Source organism: Hemiscyllium ocellatum, chromosome 20, assembly GCF_020745735.1.
Source record: "Hemiscyllium ocellatum isolate sHemOce1 chromosome 20, sHemOce1.pat.X.cur, whole genome shotgun sequence".
Classification (NCBI taxonomy): Eukaryota; Metazoa; Chordata; class Chondrichthyes; order Orectolobiformes; family Hemiscylliidae; genus Hemiscyllium; species Hemiscyllium ocellatum.
In genome coordinates, this window is record NC_083420.1 from 13,492,645 (window position 1) to 13,505,383 (window position 12,739).

A 12,739-nucleotide genomic window follows, 5' to 3' on the forward strand; every position below is an offset into this window, starting at 1 on the left:
AAAGTGCAGCATTAACAGATTAGATTAGAGTAGATTAGATTACTTACAGTGTGGAAACAGGCCCTTCGGCCCAACAAGTCCACACTGACCCGCCGAAGCACATCCACCCAGACCTATTCCCCTACATTTACCCCTGCACCTAACACTATGGGCAATTTAGCATGGCCAATTCACCTAACCTGCACATTTTTGGACTGTGGGAGTAAACCGGAGCACCCGGAGAATCCCATGCAGACACGGGGAGAATGTGCAAACTCCACACAGTCAATTGAACCCGTGTCTCTGGCGCTGTGAGGCAACAGTGCTAACCACTGTGCCACCGTGCCGCCCACATAATTTAAGGTGTGCAGAATAGCACTTTTTTTCTTATGTGTCACGGGATGTGGGTGTTTGCTGTTTGGGTCAGCGTTTATTGCCCAGAGGGCAGTTAAGGGTCAACCACATTGTTATTGAGTGACATATAAGCATGACAGATTTTCTTCCCCAAAGGGCATGAGTGACCCAACTGAGTTTTTAACAACAATGGCCACTGTGAGGTCAGCTTTTAATTCCAGGTCCTTATCAAATTTGAATATTACCATCCTCTTGAGTGGGATTTGAACCTACGACCCCAGGAAATTAGTTTTGGGTTACTAGTCCATGACATTACCACTACACCACCATCTCCTCTTAAGCTCTATTTTTAATTTGGTACATTTTTTGAAGAATTAATTTAGAATAGGGCAATTGGTAGGTGGAGTATTCATTAAGCTGCCCTTTAAAGTGAAGTGTGTATATCTGCTGTCTGTTACATAAGCAGAGATCAGAACTTGCTTCTGTCCACTGCACAACTGCTGACTGGAACTGCCATTATTGGTGTGTTTAAGCCAGCTCTTAGAAAACAAAACTCATTAAATCCTTTGTCTGCAGCAGCTTTCACTCCAGGGCTCTTGCCCGAAAACAACCGATTCCTCACAGCCATGCAGCAAGGTGATGTTTTGCACAGAGGGGTTTTTCACAATACCTGGCCTGGCCTCAAATTGGCTGCTTTGTTGCTTTAATAAACCCAAAAGGATCAAGATTAAAAATCACACAATACGAGGTTATAGTCCAACAGATTTAATTGGAAGCTTTCGGAGCTAGTGATGAAGGAGCGGCGCTCTGAAAGCTAATGCTTCCAATTAAACCTGTTGGACTATAACCTGGTGTTGTGTGATTTTTAACTTTGAACACCCCAGTCCAACACCGGCATCTCCAAATCAAAAGGATCAAATTCAATAAATGGCCAGTTGATGGCACCACCCTCTCATTGGGGTTATTAATGCGCTGTGCTGCGAGGAATAGTTATCCAGTCATTACCATTGTGTTTTGATGTATACACTATCCGCATAGGTGCAGCTACGAGACAGGAATGAACGTTTATACAACAAACTGGGAGAGCTTCAGGGGAGAATGGGACAGATGGCCGGATCAAAAAGTGATCTCTCCTCCAAACTCGTGTTCAGTGAGGAAGAAAAACTGAAGGTGAGATTCTCCACAACAACAACTTATGTTGGTACGTCACCTTCAAAGTAATGAAACATCACTTGTAGAGCACAGTATGATATCTAGTGTGACACATATTAGGTCAAATAGCCAAGCTCGGTCAAAGAGGTTGGTTTTAAGGAATGTTTTGAAAGTGGAGGGTGAGGTAGAGGAGGGCAACTGCAAGAGAGATGCAAATGTCTTCAACTCAAAGACCGGCCGTTGTCCACCGAAGCATTAGCACTCCAAGAAAATGACAGGGGAGCACATACATCCCACACGTATCCCAAAACAAAATAAGAATTTTGTTGGAGATTAGTCCCTCAAGCAAAAGGGAGGGAGTGGGGAGAGAACGTGGAGTAAAATTACGAAACATTCACAGTAAAATCTGACTGATAAAAGGGGCACTGTAAAAAGGAGTGAAGGGAGTTGTAGATTTCCATGGGGTTTACCTATTGAGTATATGTGAAAGGAGTCATGCCATACTGACAGCAGTTTACATGGAACTGGCACCTGGGCTCCGGGTAGGATGTCCTCTCTTACCATTCTCTGCATATAGCTATATTTAAAAGGGAATATTTCTAACCCTTTGATCCCATGAAGACCAAACAAGACTTGGGTTTCTTTGTCTAAGCATTAACTCATACATTTATGGGAAACAATGTCAAAGATGGCACACAAGTCCCTGATGTGCTGCAAAACAATATTTATGTATATTTTTAATAGATAATAGTTTCCTAATAAAAAGGTTGCACTCATTTCTATCCAACAATATTCTCTACATTGAATATTAGTAGACATGACTATATTATCTAAATATACTTAAATCTGTGCACATAATTGTAATAGCCAACAATTTATTGCATGTTCACATGAATATAATATCCAATCAAATCATTAATTGTTTACTGACTATAAGTACGTACTTTGTGATGATTAAAACTATTCTTCTTATCCCCTTTCTCATCAATAAAGCTTGTTGCTGTTCACTTGAAAAAGTGTAATTCTCACATTCCTGCCATTTTGCCAGTTGAGATGAGCTACTTTCGTATAGCCCTTGACACTGAATGTGACACATCCTCTCCAACTCCATATCAAAGCTAAGCAACCCAAAGAATCCTCAGAACAATTATCTCAATGCAGTTTCTTCATTAATCAGTTTCAGTTTTGTCCCAAACTCAAAATGCATTTTTCTTTTTATTGTGGGACCCTATAATTTTAAGACTAATTTGTTGATTCAACCTCAGAAATTCCTCTTATGTGTTTAGATTTCCAAGGATCTGATTGATTTGCAAATCCAAACAAACAAGATTCGGGAGCAATACGAAGCTGAGAACTTTGAGCTAAAGAATAAGGTACTTATTCCTTGCTCATTTCATGATAATATTTTCCACGACTTTTGTGATTGTTATTTTAACTGTTGTAGTTTTAACTACATTGAAAAGTAATGAAAAAAAGTACAAACTGTTGTCATGACAGTGTTAAAGCTTTTGTTTCTTTTTCAAGTATGAAGTATTTACAAAAGAAGCAAATTACAATTAACCTGGTTTGGCCTCAACTAGAGTATTGCATCCAGTTCTGGGTATCACATTTTCAGAAGGATACGAAGGTTTTAGAGAGGTTGTCAGAAGGATGTATGGGAAATAGTTTTTGATATATGGGAGCAACGTAGGGAATGCTGCAGAAACTCAGCAAGTCTGGCAGCATCTATGGAGAGAGAAACAGACTTAAAGTTTCAAGCCCAAATATTTAGAACTGATGAAAAGTCACACCGGACTCAATAAATGGTGGGTGCAGAGAAACAGATATCCATGATGAGGTGCACTCTTTAAGCTGTGATTATAGAGAGGTTTGATAATTTAGCTGGTCATTTTCAAGCAGATAGCTTTGTGCATTCCTTATTTAATAACAGAAAGACTTGGTAATCTGTTTAGGTGAAATGAAGGAGAGCAAGAAACAGTTTGATAACATGTCCCTAAATGAGAATATAAATGACCATTCAAAATCATCTAATGAAAATCAGAAAAGCAGTCCAAGGATAAATTATTTCTGATAGAGATCTGTACCTGCAGGATGAAAAACTGGAAATTACATTATTGGAGAGAGATAAGTATGTTTTTGGAAATTCTCTGCAATACATTCATGAAGCACGTTTATCAAGGAGATAAACACTGTAACATAAACAACCAGAAGTGTAGAGAATGGTGATGTTAATACAAAGAATGTATTTAAGGCATTGATAGTGGCCAATGTTAAGTTTAACTGACATAGAGAAATGAAGAGAGAAGTGGTGGTGGGGGGGATCCCTGCAAATCTTTTATTGCTGAAAAGAGAGATATGTCAGCTAAGGTTTCTTTTTGTGTCGCAAATCTTCACAACAATTTGTATTACAGAAGAAAAGGCATTACCATGGAGAAATCAAATATAAACTGAAGGTCCTTAAACTGCTGGACAATTCAAAAAATCTACAAGGCTTGAGCAGGTTCCTTTACTTTGTAGAGCACAGGTCCCTGTATACAATATAATGTTCCTTCCAGCAAGCATAAGTAAGCCACATTACAAGCTTGGCTGATTATCTTATTTTCGGTGTAGCTACTCAGATTGTTCAACAAGTGCTGCCCATATATGGAATTGCAGACAAAAAGTGAAAGAATTGTAGATGCTATAAATCAGAACCAAAAACAGAAATTGCTGGAAAAGGTCTGGCAGCATCAGTGGAGAGAAATCCAGTGACTCTGCCTCAGAACTGAGCTTTTCCAGCAATTTCTGTTTTTGGTTCTGATTTACAGCAGTTTGTTTTTTTATTTTACTTGGTATTTACCTCACTGCCCCATCTCTTCTAGACATGCCCACCTTGATGAAGTTCTGTAGCGCTCTCTCTCTGACAGTTCTGAGGAAGGGTCCCTGTACCCGAAACGTTAACTTTGATTTGTCTACACAGGCACTGCCAGAACTGCTGTGTTTTTCCAGCCATTTCTGTTTTTGTTATGGAATTGCACATAATGGTGGACTGTTATGGGTTTGGAGCTGTGGTCTAGTTGTAATGAATGGGATGCAAATACACACAGGCAGGCTTCTCATCACCCCTCTGTGGGGGGAGTACGGAATTGCAAACATTTACCTCGTTGGTGAGAACCTGAAATTTGGACTCTCGCAGGATTAAACCATCACTGCCACCATTATTTCCACCACCTCAGGGAGTGGAAAATTATGCTCGCAGTCTTTTTCTAGGGCTATTTTCTCAATTCTAACAATTAATTTCTTATCGCAGTACTTCCAACCATTAGCTTTCAAGTAGGTTTGTGAGTTCACCAATCACAGGTTGTTACCTCATTGCTGTTTGCGCCACACTGGGACAGTGACTACACCTATGGAGGATTTGATTGGTTATGAGTGCTGTGGGATATGCTGAGGTTGTGACAGGTGCTATAGCAATGTAAGTCTTTTCTTTCCCCAAGAAAGTGGCACTTTAACATTGAGCAATGTAACTTGCACAAGCATAAACTTTGCAAATCATTAGCCAGATTTCATTTAATCATTCTGCACTTACACTTTAGAGTCTTTGCTTACAGTTTGTGAAATGAATTGAATTCTCCATGACATTAGCATGTTGCATAGCAACAAGTATGCAGTCACTGTCATTGAGACTGTGGATTGCTTCGTTTGATTAACCTCATATTTTCAGGTGGAGACAAAATGTCCATTTTATTTTCCAGAACAATCTTTGACTCGGAAGCAGTTCAGTCAAGGAAACTTGTAATTTCTTCATTGTCTTAAAGGGTGAGGATGTGTCTTGGAGTCCAGTTTAACTTTTTCCTCAAATAGAGTCCAGAGGCAGCTTCAGATGTGTTCTTCAGTACCTAGTCACAGCTAGGAGGAAGAAGAGAAAATAAAAGTCCTCCATTGTACACTCCTCCACACCCTCCCCGACCCCTCCACACAAACTCCCCATGCCTATCATTCTTCCCATTCAATTCCCACAACCCCCAATCTCTCATGCAAACCTATTTCCTTATACCCTTTACAGAATCACAGAATTTTCACAGTGCAAAATGAGGCCATTTGGCCTGTCATGCCTGCATTGGTTCTGTTCCCTAGTGTCAATCTCCTGCCTTTTCCCCATTTCTATCCAAACAATCATCTGATGCCCTATTGAATGCCTCACTTGAGCCCATATCCACCATATTTCCAGGCTCTTTATTATCATCTATGCTAGCTTAATGCCAACTTGGTCCAGGATCTCCCCACATACATTTGGGACACCACCCATGCCCTCCACCTCCTCCATGACTTTCAGTTCCCCAGGTCCCAATGCCTCATCTCCACTATGGACATCCAGTCCCTGTACACGTCCATCCGCCATGGCAAAGGCCTCCAAGCCCTCCGTTTCTTCTTCTCTTGAAGACCCACTTAATCTTCTTCCACCAACACACTCACTTGATTGGCTGAACTGGTCCTCACCCTCAACAACTTCTACTTCGAATCTTCCCATTTCCTTCAGACCAAAAGGAATAGTCTATTTTCTGTAGTTACACCAGCACCATTCCCCACCATTTCCTCCATTACATCAATGACTGTATTGGTGCTACCTCATGCTCCCACGGGGAGGTTGAACAGTTCATCAACTTCATCCACCTCAAGTTAACCTGGACCATCTCGGACACCTCCCTCCCTTTCCTGGACTTCTCCATCTCCATTTTTGATGACCAATTCAACACAGACATCTACTTCAAACTCACCGACTCCAAAAGCTACCTGGACTATGCCTTCTTCAACACCCCCCTCCTGTACAAACGCTATCCCTTACTCCCAATTCCTCCAGCACATGTGCTCCCAGAAAGAAATTTCACTCCAGACTTCCCAGGTGGCCTCTGACTTCAAGGACCACTATTTCCCATCCCATATGGTCAACAATGCCCTCCAGCACATCTCCTCCATTTCCCACACCGTGTCCCTTGAACACCACCTCTCCAATCACAACAAGGACAGAACCCCCCAGTCCTCACCTCCCACCCCACCAACCTCCAAATATAACACATCATCCTACTTGTCCATCTTCCTTCCAATCTAACGGCTCCACCCTCCACTCCAACCTATCACATTCACCCCCCCACCTTCATCTACCTATCACATTCTTAGCTGCCTTCCTCCCAGCCCTACCCAGTCCCATTTATCAGCCCCCTTGCCCCCCTCATTCCTGATGAATAGATTATAGTCGAAATGTCAACTCTCCTGCTCCTCAGACGTTTGCCTGACCGGCAGTGCTTTTCCAGCGCCACACTCTTTGACTCCTATTGTCAACTTGTACCTCACCACCCAACCCTCATGCCCACTCCCTGGCATCCTCCACAGAGAGATCACAAGGCCCATGCTCAAATTAAATAAAATTCTTATATGGTGGAAATCAATGGTGATATGATTTAAAAAAAAGCTCTGATGTGAATCCATTTATTACATTTAGCGTTCTTCAAGTATTTAATTCCTTATAAAAACAAACATTTCTATTCATAATTCCACTTCAAAGATTTGTAGGCACTTAGAGCAGTCAGTCAAATGATGAATGGGCAGGTAGCCCAACTGTAACGATAATAGGCTGTTAATTTAATCCTGAAGAAGGGCTTATGCCCGAAACGTCAATTCTCCTGCTCCTTGGATGCTGCCTGAACCTGCTGCGCTTTTCCAGCAACACATTTTTCAGCTCTGATCTCCAGCATCTGCAGTCCTCACTTTCTCCCTGTTAATTTAATCATCCAGCACTAATCTTATCAAGATTATTCTCTGTTTTATGTCAATAGGTAGATTGAATACAAAAAAAAATTGAAATAGAAAGCACTGATTTTTTTTAACACTGTAGATATTACTTTCTCAAATATAAAAGAGCAAGAAACTTAAATGCCCTGATAACAACTTGTCGATCGCTTTCCAGCTCTCTTGACAGATCTAATGCAGCTTTCCCTCTATAACCCCTCTTTAGACCTACGTCTAACTATCCCAAAGCATAATTGACCTCCCAAAGGGCAACTTACCACTCCCAAAAGGTGTCCTAGACCAGATCCAAAATCATTTCAAAAGTGTAATCTACCTTTACAAAATATTCCCCTAAATTTAAATCATCTCCTGTTAGCTCTAAAGTCCACAAGTCATATTTTGGATATCCCACTGGCAAAAATGTGGTTCTGATTGAAGGCAGATGTTCAGTTGCCTCTATAAACCATAGATATGCAGAGTGCAATTCATCCCTGTTTCCCAATGACCCCCAAACCCTGGAACAATGGGAGAGGCAGGGTTTAGGGGTGGAATTTCTGGATTCAGGCTTCCATTACCATTTTGCTTCAATCATGGACTGCCTTCTACACAGAATTCCAGGACAAAGAATCTCCAGCTGCTTGAACTACCTTGTGGGCAGGGAGATTGCTTTGCATCAATTGATTGTGTGGTAAACCCCAGAGGTCTTGGTGCTATTTCAATGGGTCTCACCCAGAATGCAGTGATATCCACCTGTATCCGACACACGTGTGGGAGCTGAATATTAGTATTGCGTATACTAGACCATTACAACTATTCACAAATTTTACAGACTCTGAAGAGATTCTTGAAGTGCTTGTCTTTCCTTCACCAGCAGTCTTGCTGATGTTTTCATTTTTGTAGATTTTATTCCTGGAGAACAGAACAATGGAGCTAGAGTTGCAGAAGGACAAATGTGCCCATGAGTGTCAGATGGCTAAAGATCGTCTGAGGGCAGTGGAGAAAACCCATAAGGAACTGGCAGACGAGTACATTGTTCTGAAGAGCAATTTTGTGACCCTGAGTAAACAGCATGAAAATGAGGTGAGCGCATTGTTCACAAAAGCCTCTACTGGAGTTCAGAATTGATGAAAGCATCTCTGATAATCTACTCTAAATGTAGTCATTTTAAACTCTATCCAAATTGGGCAGTTTTTGTTAACAAACGAAAGCATTTTTAAAATTATTCTCTTTGCTTTGTACATTCTTGGTATGAGAGCAGCTTCTATTGTCATGCCCCTAACTGCCCTTGAGAGGGCGATGATCAGTTGAATCCCTACAGTATGGAAACAGGCCATTAGGCCCAACAAGTCCACACCGACCCTCCAAAGAGTATACCACCATGACCCATTTCCCTCTGACTAATGCACCTAACACAATAGGCAATTTAGCACAGCCAAATCACCTGACCTACACATCTTTGGATTGTGGGAGGAAACCCATACAGACACAGGGAGAACATGCAAACATGGTTGCCCTCTTAAATTGCTGCAGTCCATCAGGTATAGGTACCCCCACTGTGCTGGCAAGGAAGGCAGATCCAGTATATTGAGGTAGTGACAATGGAGGAGTGTGATCCAAGTCAGGATGGTGTTGGAGAGAAACTTGCAGGTAATGGTGTTCCCATGCATCTGCTGCCTTCGTTCTTGTAAATGGTTGAGCCTGTGGATTTATCGATCTGTCTTGAATGTGCTCAGTTGGTGAACTTCCCCAGTCCTCTTCAGAGAGAATTCCCAGAGCCTCTGAGAGACAGAATTCCTCCTTACATTCCAGTCTTAAATGACTTGTTCTTTATTCTGAGATTGTATCCCTCGGTTCGAGAACCCACTAGGAAGAACACTCATCCCAAAGTTCAGAGACCCAGCACAGAAAATGCCAGATGGATATTTCTGAGATGCGTATATAACTCTACACCTAGTTGAGAACGTAAGAATGAGGAACAGGGTCCATTACTCATAAAAAAAAACTCTCTATATCTCCTCATTAAATTTACTCAATGTCTCAGCATTCACCACGTTCTGGATTAACAAATTCCACAGATTCACCACACTTTGAGAAGGGTAATTTCTCCTAATCTGTGTTTTAAATTTGTTACGGGTAAAAAGTGAGGTCTGCAGATGCTGGAGATCAGAGCTGAAAATGTGTTGCTCGTTAAAGCGCAGCAGGTCAGGTAGCATCCAAGGAACAGGAAATTCGACGTTTCGGGCTAAAGCCCTTCATCAGGAATGAGGAAAGTGTGTCCAGCAAGCTAAGATAAAAGGTAGGGAGGAGGGACTTGGGGGAGGGGTGATGGAGATGTGATAGTTGGAAGGAGGTCAAGGTGAGGGTGATAGGCCGGAGTGGGGTGGGGGCGGAGAGGTCAGGAAGAAAATTGGAGGTTAGGAGGGCGGTGCTGTGTTTGAGGGAATCGACTGAGACAAGGTGGGGGGAGGGGAAATGAGGAAACTGGAGAAATCTGAGTTCATCCCTTGTGGTTGGAGGGTTCCCAGGCAGAAGATGAGGCGTTCTTCCTTCAACCATCGTGTTGTTATGTTCTGGCGATGGAGGAGTCCAAGGACCTGCATGTCCTTGGTGGAGTGGGAGGGAGAGTTAAAGTGTTGAGCCACGGGGTTGTTGGGTTGGTTGGTCCGGGCGTCCCAGAGGTGTTCCCTGAAGCGTTCCACAAGTAGGCGGCCCGTCTCCCCAATATAGAGGAGGCCACATCGGGTGCAGCGGATGCAATAGATGATGTGTGTGGAGGTGCAGGTGAATTTGTGGCGGATATGGAAGGATCCTTGGGGCCTTGGAGAGAGGTAAGGGAGGAGGTGTGGGCGCAAGTTTTGCATTTCCTGTGGTTGCAGGGGAAGGTGCCGGGAGTGGAGGTTGGGTTGGTGGGGGGTGTGGACCTGATGAGGGAGTCACGAAGGGAGTGGTCTTTGCGGAATGCTGATAGGGGAGGGGAAGGAAATATATCCCTGGTGGTGGGGTCCGTTTGGAGGTGGCGGAAATGACGGCGGATGATACGCTGTATATGGAGGTTGGTGGGGTGGTAGGTGAGAACCAGTGGGGTTCTGTCCTGGTGGCGGTTGGAGGGGCGGGGCTCAAGGGCGGAGGAGCGGGAAGTGGAGGAGATGCGGTGGAGGGCATCGTCGATTACGTCTGGGGGGAATCTATGGTCTTTGAAGAAGGAGGCCCTCTGGGCTGTACGGTATTGGAACTGGTCCTCCTGGGAGCCGATGCGGCGGAGACGAAGGAATTGGGAATATGGGATGGAGTTTTTACAGGGGGCAGGGTGGGAGGAGGTGTAGTCCAGGTAGCTGTGGGAGTCAGTTGGTTTATAGTAGATGTTTTAATCCTTGTAGAGGGAGGAAGAGAGCTTCTTCAAGGAAGGTTTTAATCCTTGTAGAGGGGTGTAAATTTGTTACACTTTATTCCTAAATTTATGACATCGCACTCCAAGAATATCTTTCTACAGCTACTTTATTAACCCCTGCGGCATCTTATATATCTCAATTGGATCTCCATACTTTTGAGATTTTTTTTCCTAAATCGACCTGTTCAAAGATGCAACATAGTTGTGGAGTGACAGGGACTTTAAACCTGTCTCTCCTGGCTCAGAGAGAGGAAGACTACCACTGTGCCCACGATAGCCCTTCTCCACAGAATATGCTGAATTGGCGACTGAATCAATGATCCTGTTATAATGATTTGGAGACGCCGGTGTTGGACTGGGATATACAAAAGTAAAAATCACACAACACCAGGTTATAGCTTAAAAATGTGTTGCTGGAAAAGCGCAGCAGGTCAGGCAGCATCAAAGGAGCAGGAGAATCGACTTTTTGGGCATAAGCCCTTCTTCTTTGACCTGCTGCGCTTTTCCAGCAACACATTTTTTAAGCTCTGATCTCCAGCATCTGCAGTCCTCACTTTCTCCGAGTTGACTAACACCAGGTTATAGTCCAACAGGTTTATTTGGAAGCACTAGCTTTCGGAGCGCTGCTCCTTCATCACCTGAGCAGCGCTCCGAAAGCTAGTGCTTCCAAATAAACCTGTTGGACTATAACCTGGTGTTGTATGATTTTTAACCCTGTTATAACAGGTGAACACACCAAGCTGCCTCAACAGGAGTGTTTTTGTTTTGCTTTTGTTAAAGTGAATGCAATTGCCTGTTAAAACTTTCCAAGCGTTCTTATGAAGTTAAGTATTCCCCTTGGCCGATGTATAATCAGATCTATAAATTAAAATGCGGTATAATATCTTCCCAGCCAGCAGTTTACATATATATCAACCTGGATGTATCCAACACTGAGGCAGCATAGTTTTCTGTGGGTGTTTAAGCTGCTCATTGTTGGGTAATTTCCTTGTTTGGTCAGGATGCATTACTCCCTTTGATAACACAGCTGCTCTGAACCATGCCTCTGAGCAGCGTGTTGAGCCTCATTAACGCTGGGGTTTGTGGAGTTAGATGCGGGTGATGATGAAGCGAAGTGAGCGCAATTTCTGGTGCCGGCGGTTCTCGGGCGATCAGACAGTTCAGGGCAAGGTCAGATCTCTGAGCGGTGGGCTCTGGCGTGGTTAGGGGATCAAAAGCTTAACTGCAAACGAAAGAAAAACCCTTAAAATGGAAATATAGAGGCTTCAAAACAGTCATCCCATTTCATATTTATTTTCAGTTCATAAATATTAAACACCCAGGAGAGGCCCAGTTGGCGCTCTAAAACAATATTAAACAATGAGGAAAAGTCCTAAAATTGGCCACTTTAAACTCTGCACATATTGTCCAAGGTAAGGCACTGTTTTTAAAAAAATTTAAATATAAACATATTCAAAAGTAGGGCTATTAGAATTCTTAAAAAGCAGAAGTAAAGTTCTAGATATAGAGCACTTAAATGTTACAACAAACTAATTTAAAAATTAAAAATGAGAAAACATTGAAGTCTAAAAGTTTAAAATCAATTCACTATAGTCCTACCAGAGGATAGCATTACTCTCAAGGGAGAAATGGTCGGCAGTGGTTTAACCTGACACTTTAGTGGATGCCCTCTTTTGGCACAGTGGTAATGTCCCTACCCCTAGACTGGAAGGCACAAGGCCCTACCTGCTCCAGAGGTGTGTAAAAACAGGTGGATTTGAAAAATAAATTACATTTTAAAATCGCTGACCCCTCGGTAAGGGGAGAGTCATAGAGATGCACTGCGCAGAAACACACCCTCTGGTCCAACTTGTCCATGCCAGCCAGATATCCTAAATTAATCTAGTACCATTTGCCAACATTTGGCCCATATCCCTCTAAACACTTCCTATTCACATACCTCTCCAAATGCCTTTTAAATGTTGTAATTGTACCAGCCTTCACCACTTCCTCTGGCAGCTCATTCCACCCTCTGGGTGAAAATGTTGCGCCTTAGGTCCCATCTAAATCTTTCCCCTTTCATTTTAAACCTATCCCCTCTAGTTTTAGACTCCCCTATCC

At 42.9% G+C, this 12,739-nt stretch overlaps 1 protein-coding gene across 1 annotated transcript in view; it reads left to right on the forward strand.

Annotated features, from left to right (window-relative positions):
• The window catches only part of ccdc78 (coiled-coil domain containing 78), an 84,002-nt gene that overhangs the window by 34,596 nt on the left and 36,667 nt on the right, over positions 1-12,739 (forward strand). The window contains exons 9-11 of the mRNA XM_060840954.1: positions 1,372-1,503; positions 2,772-2,858; positions 8,152-8,331. Of these exons, the coding sequence (XP_060696937.1) occupies positions 1,372-1,503; positions 2,772-2,858; positions 8,152-8,331 (399 nt within the window). The remainder of the gene's footprint in view (positions 1-1,371; positions 1,504-2,771; positions 2,859-8,151; positions 8,332-12,739) is intronic.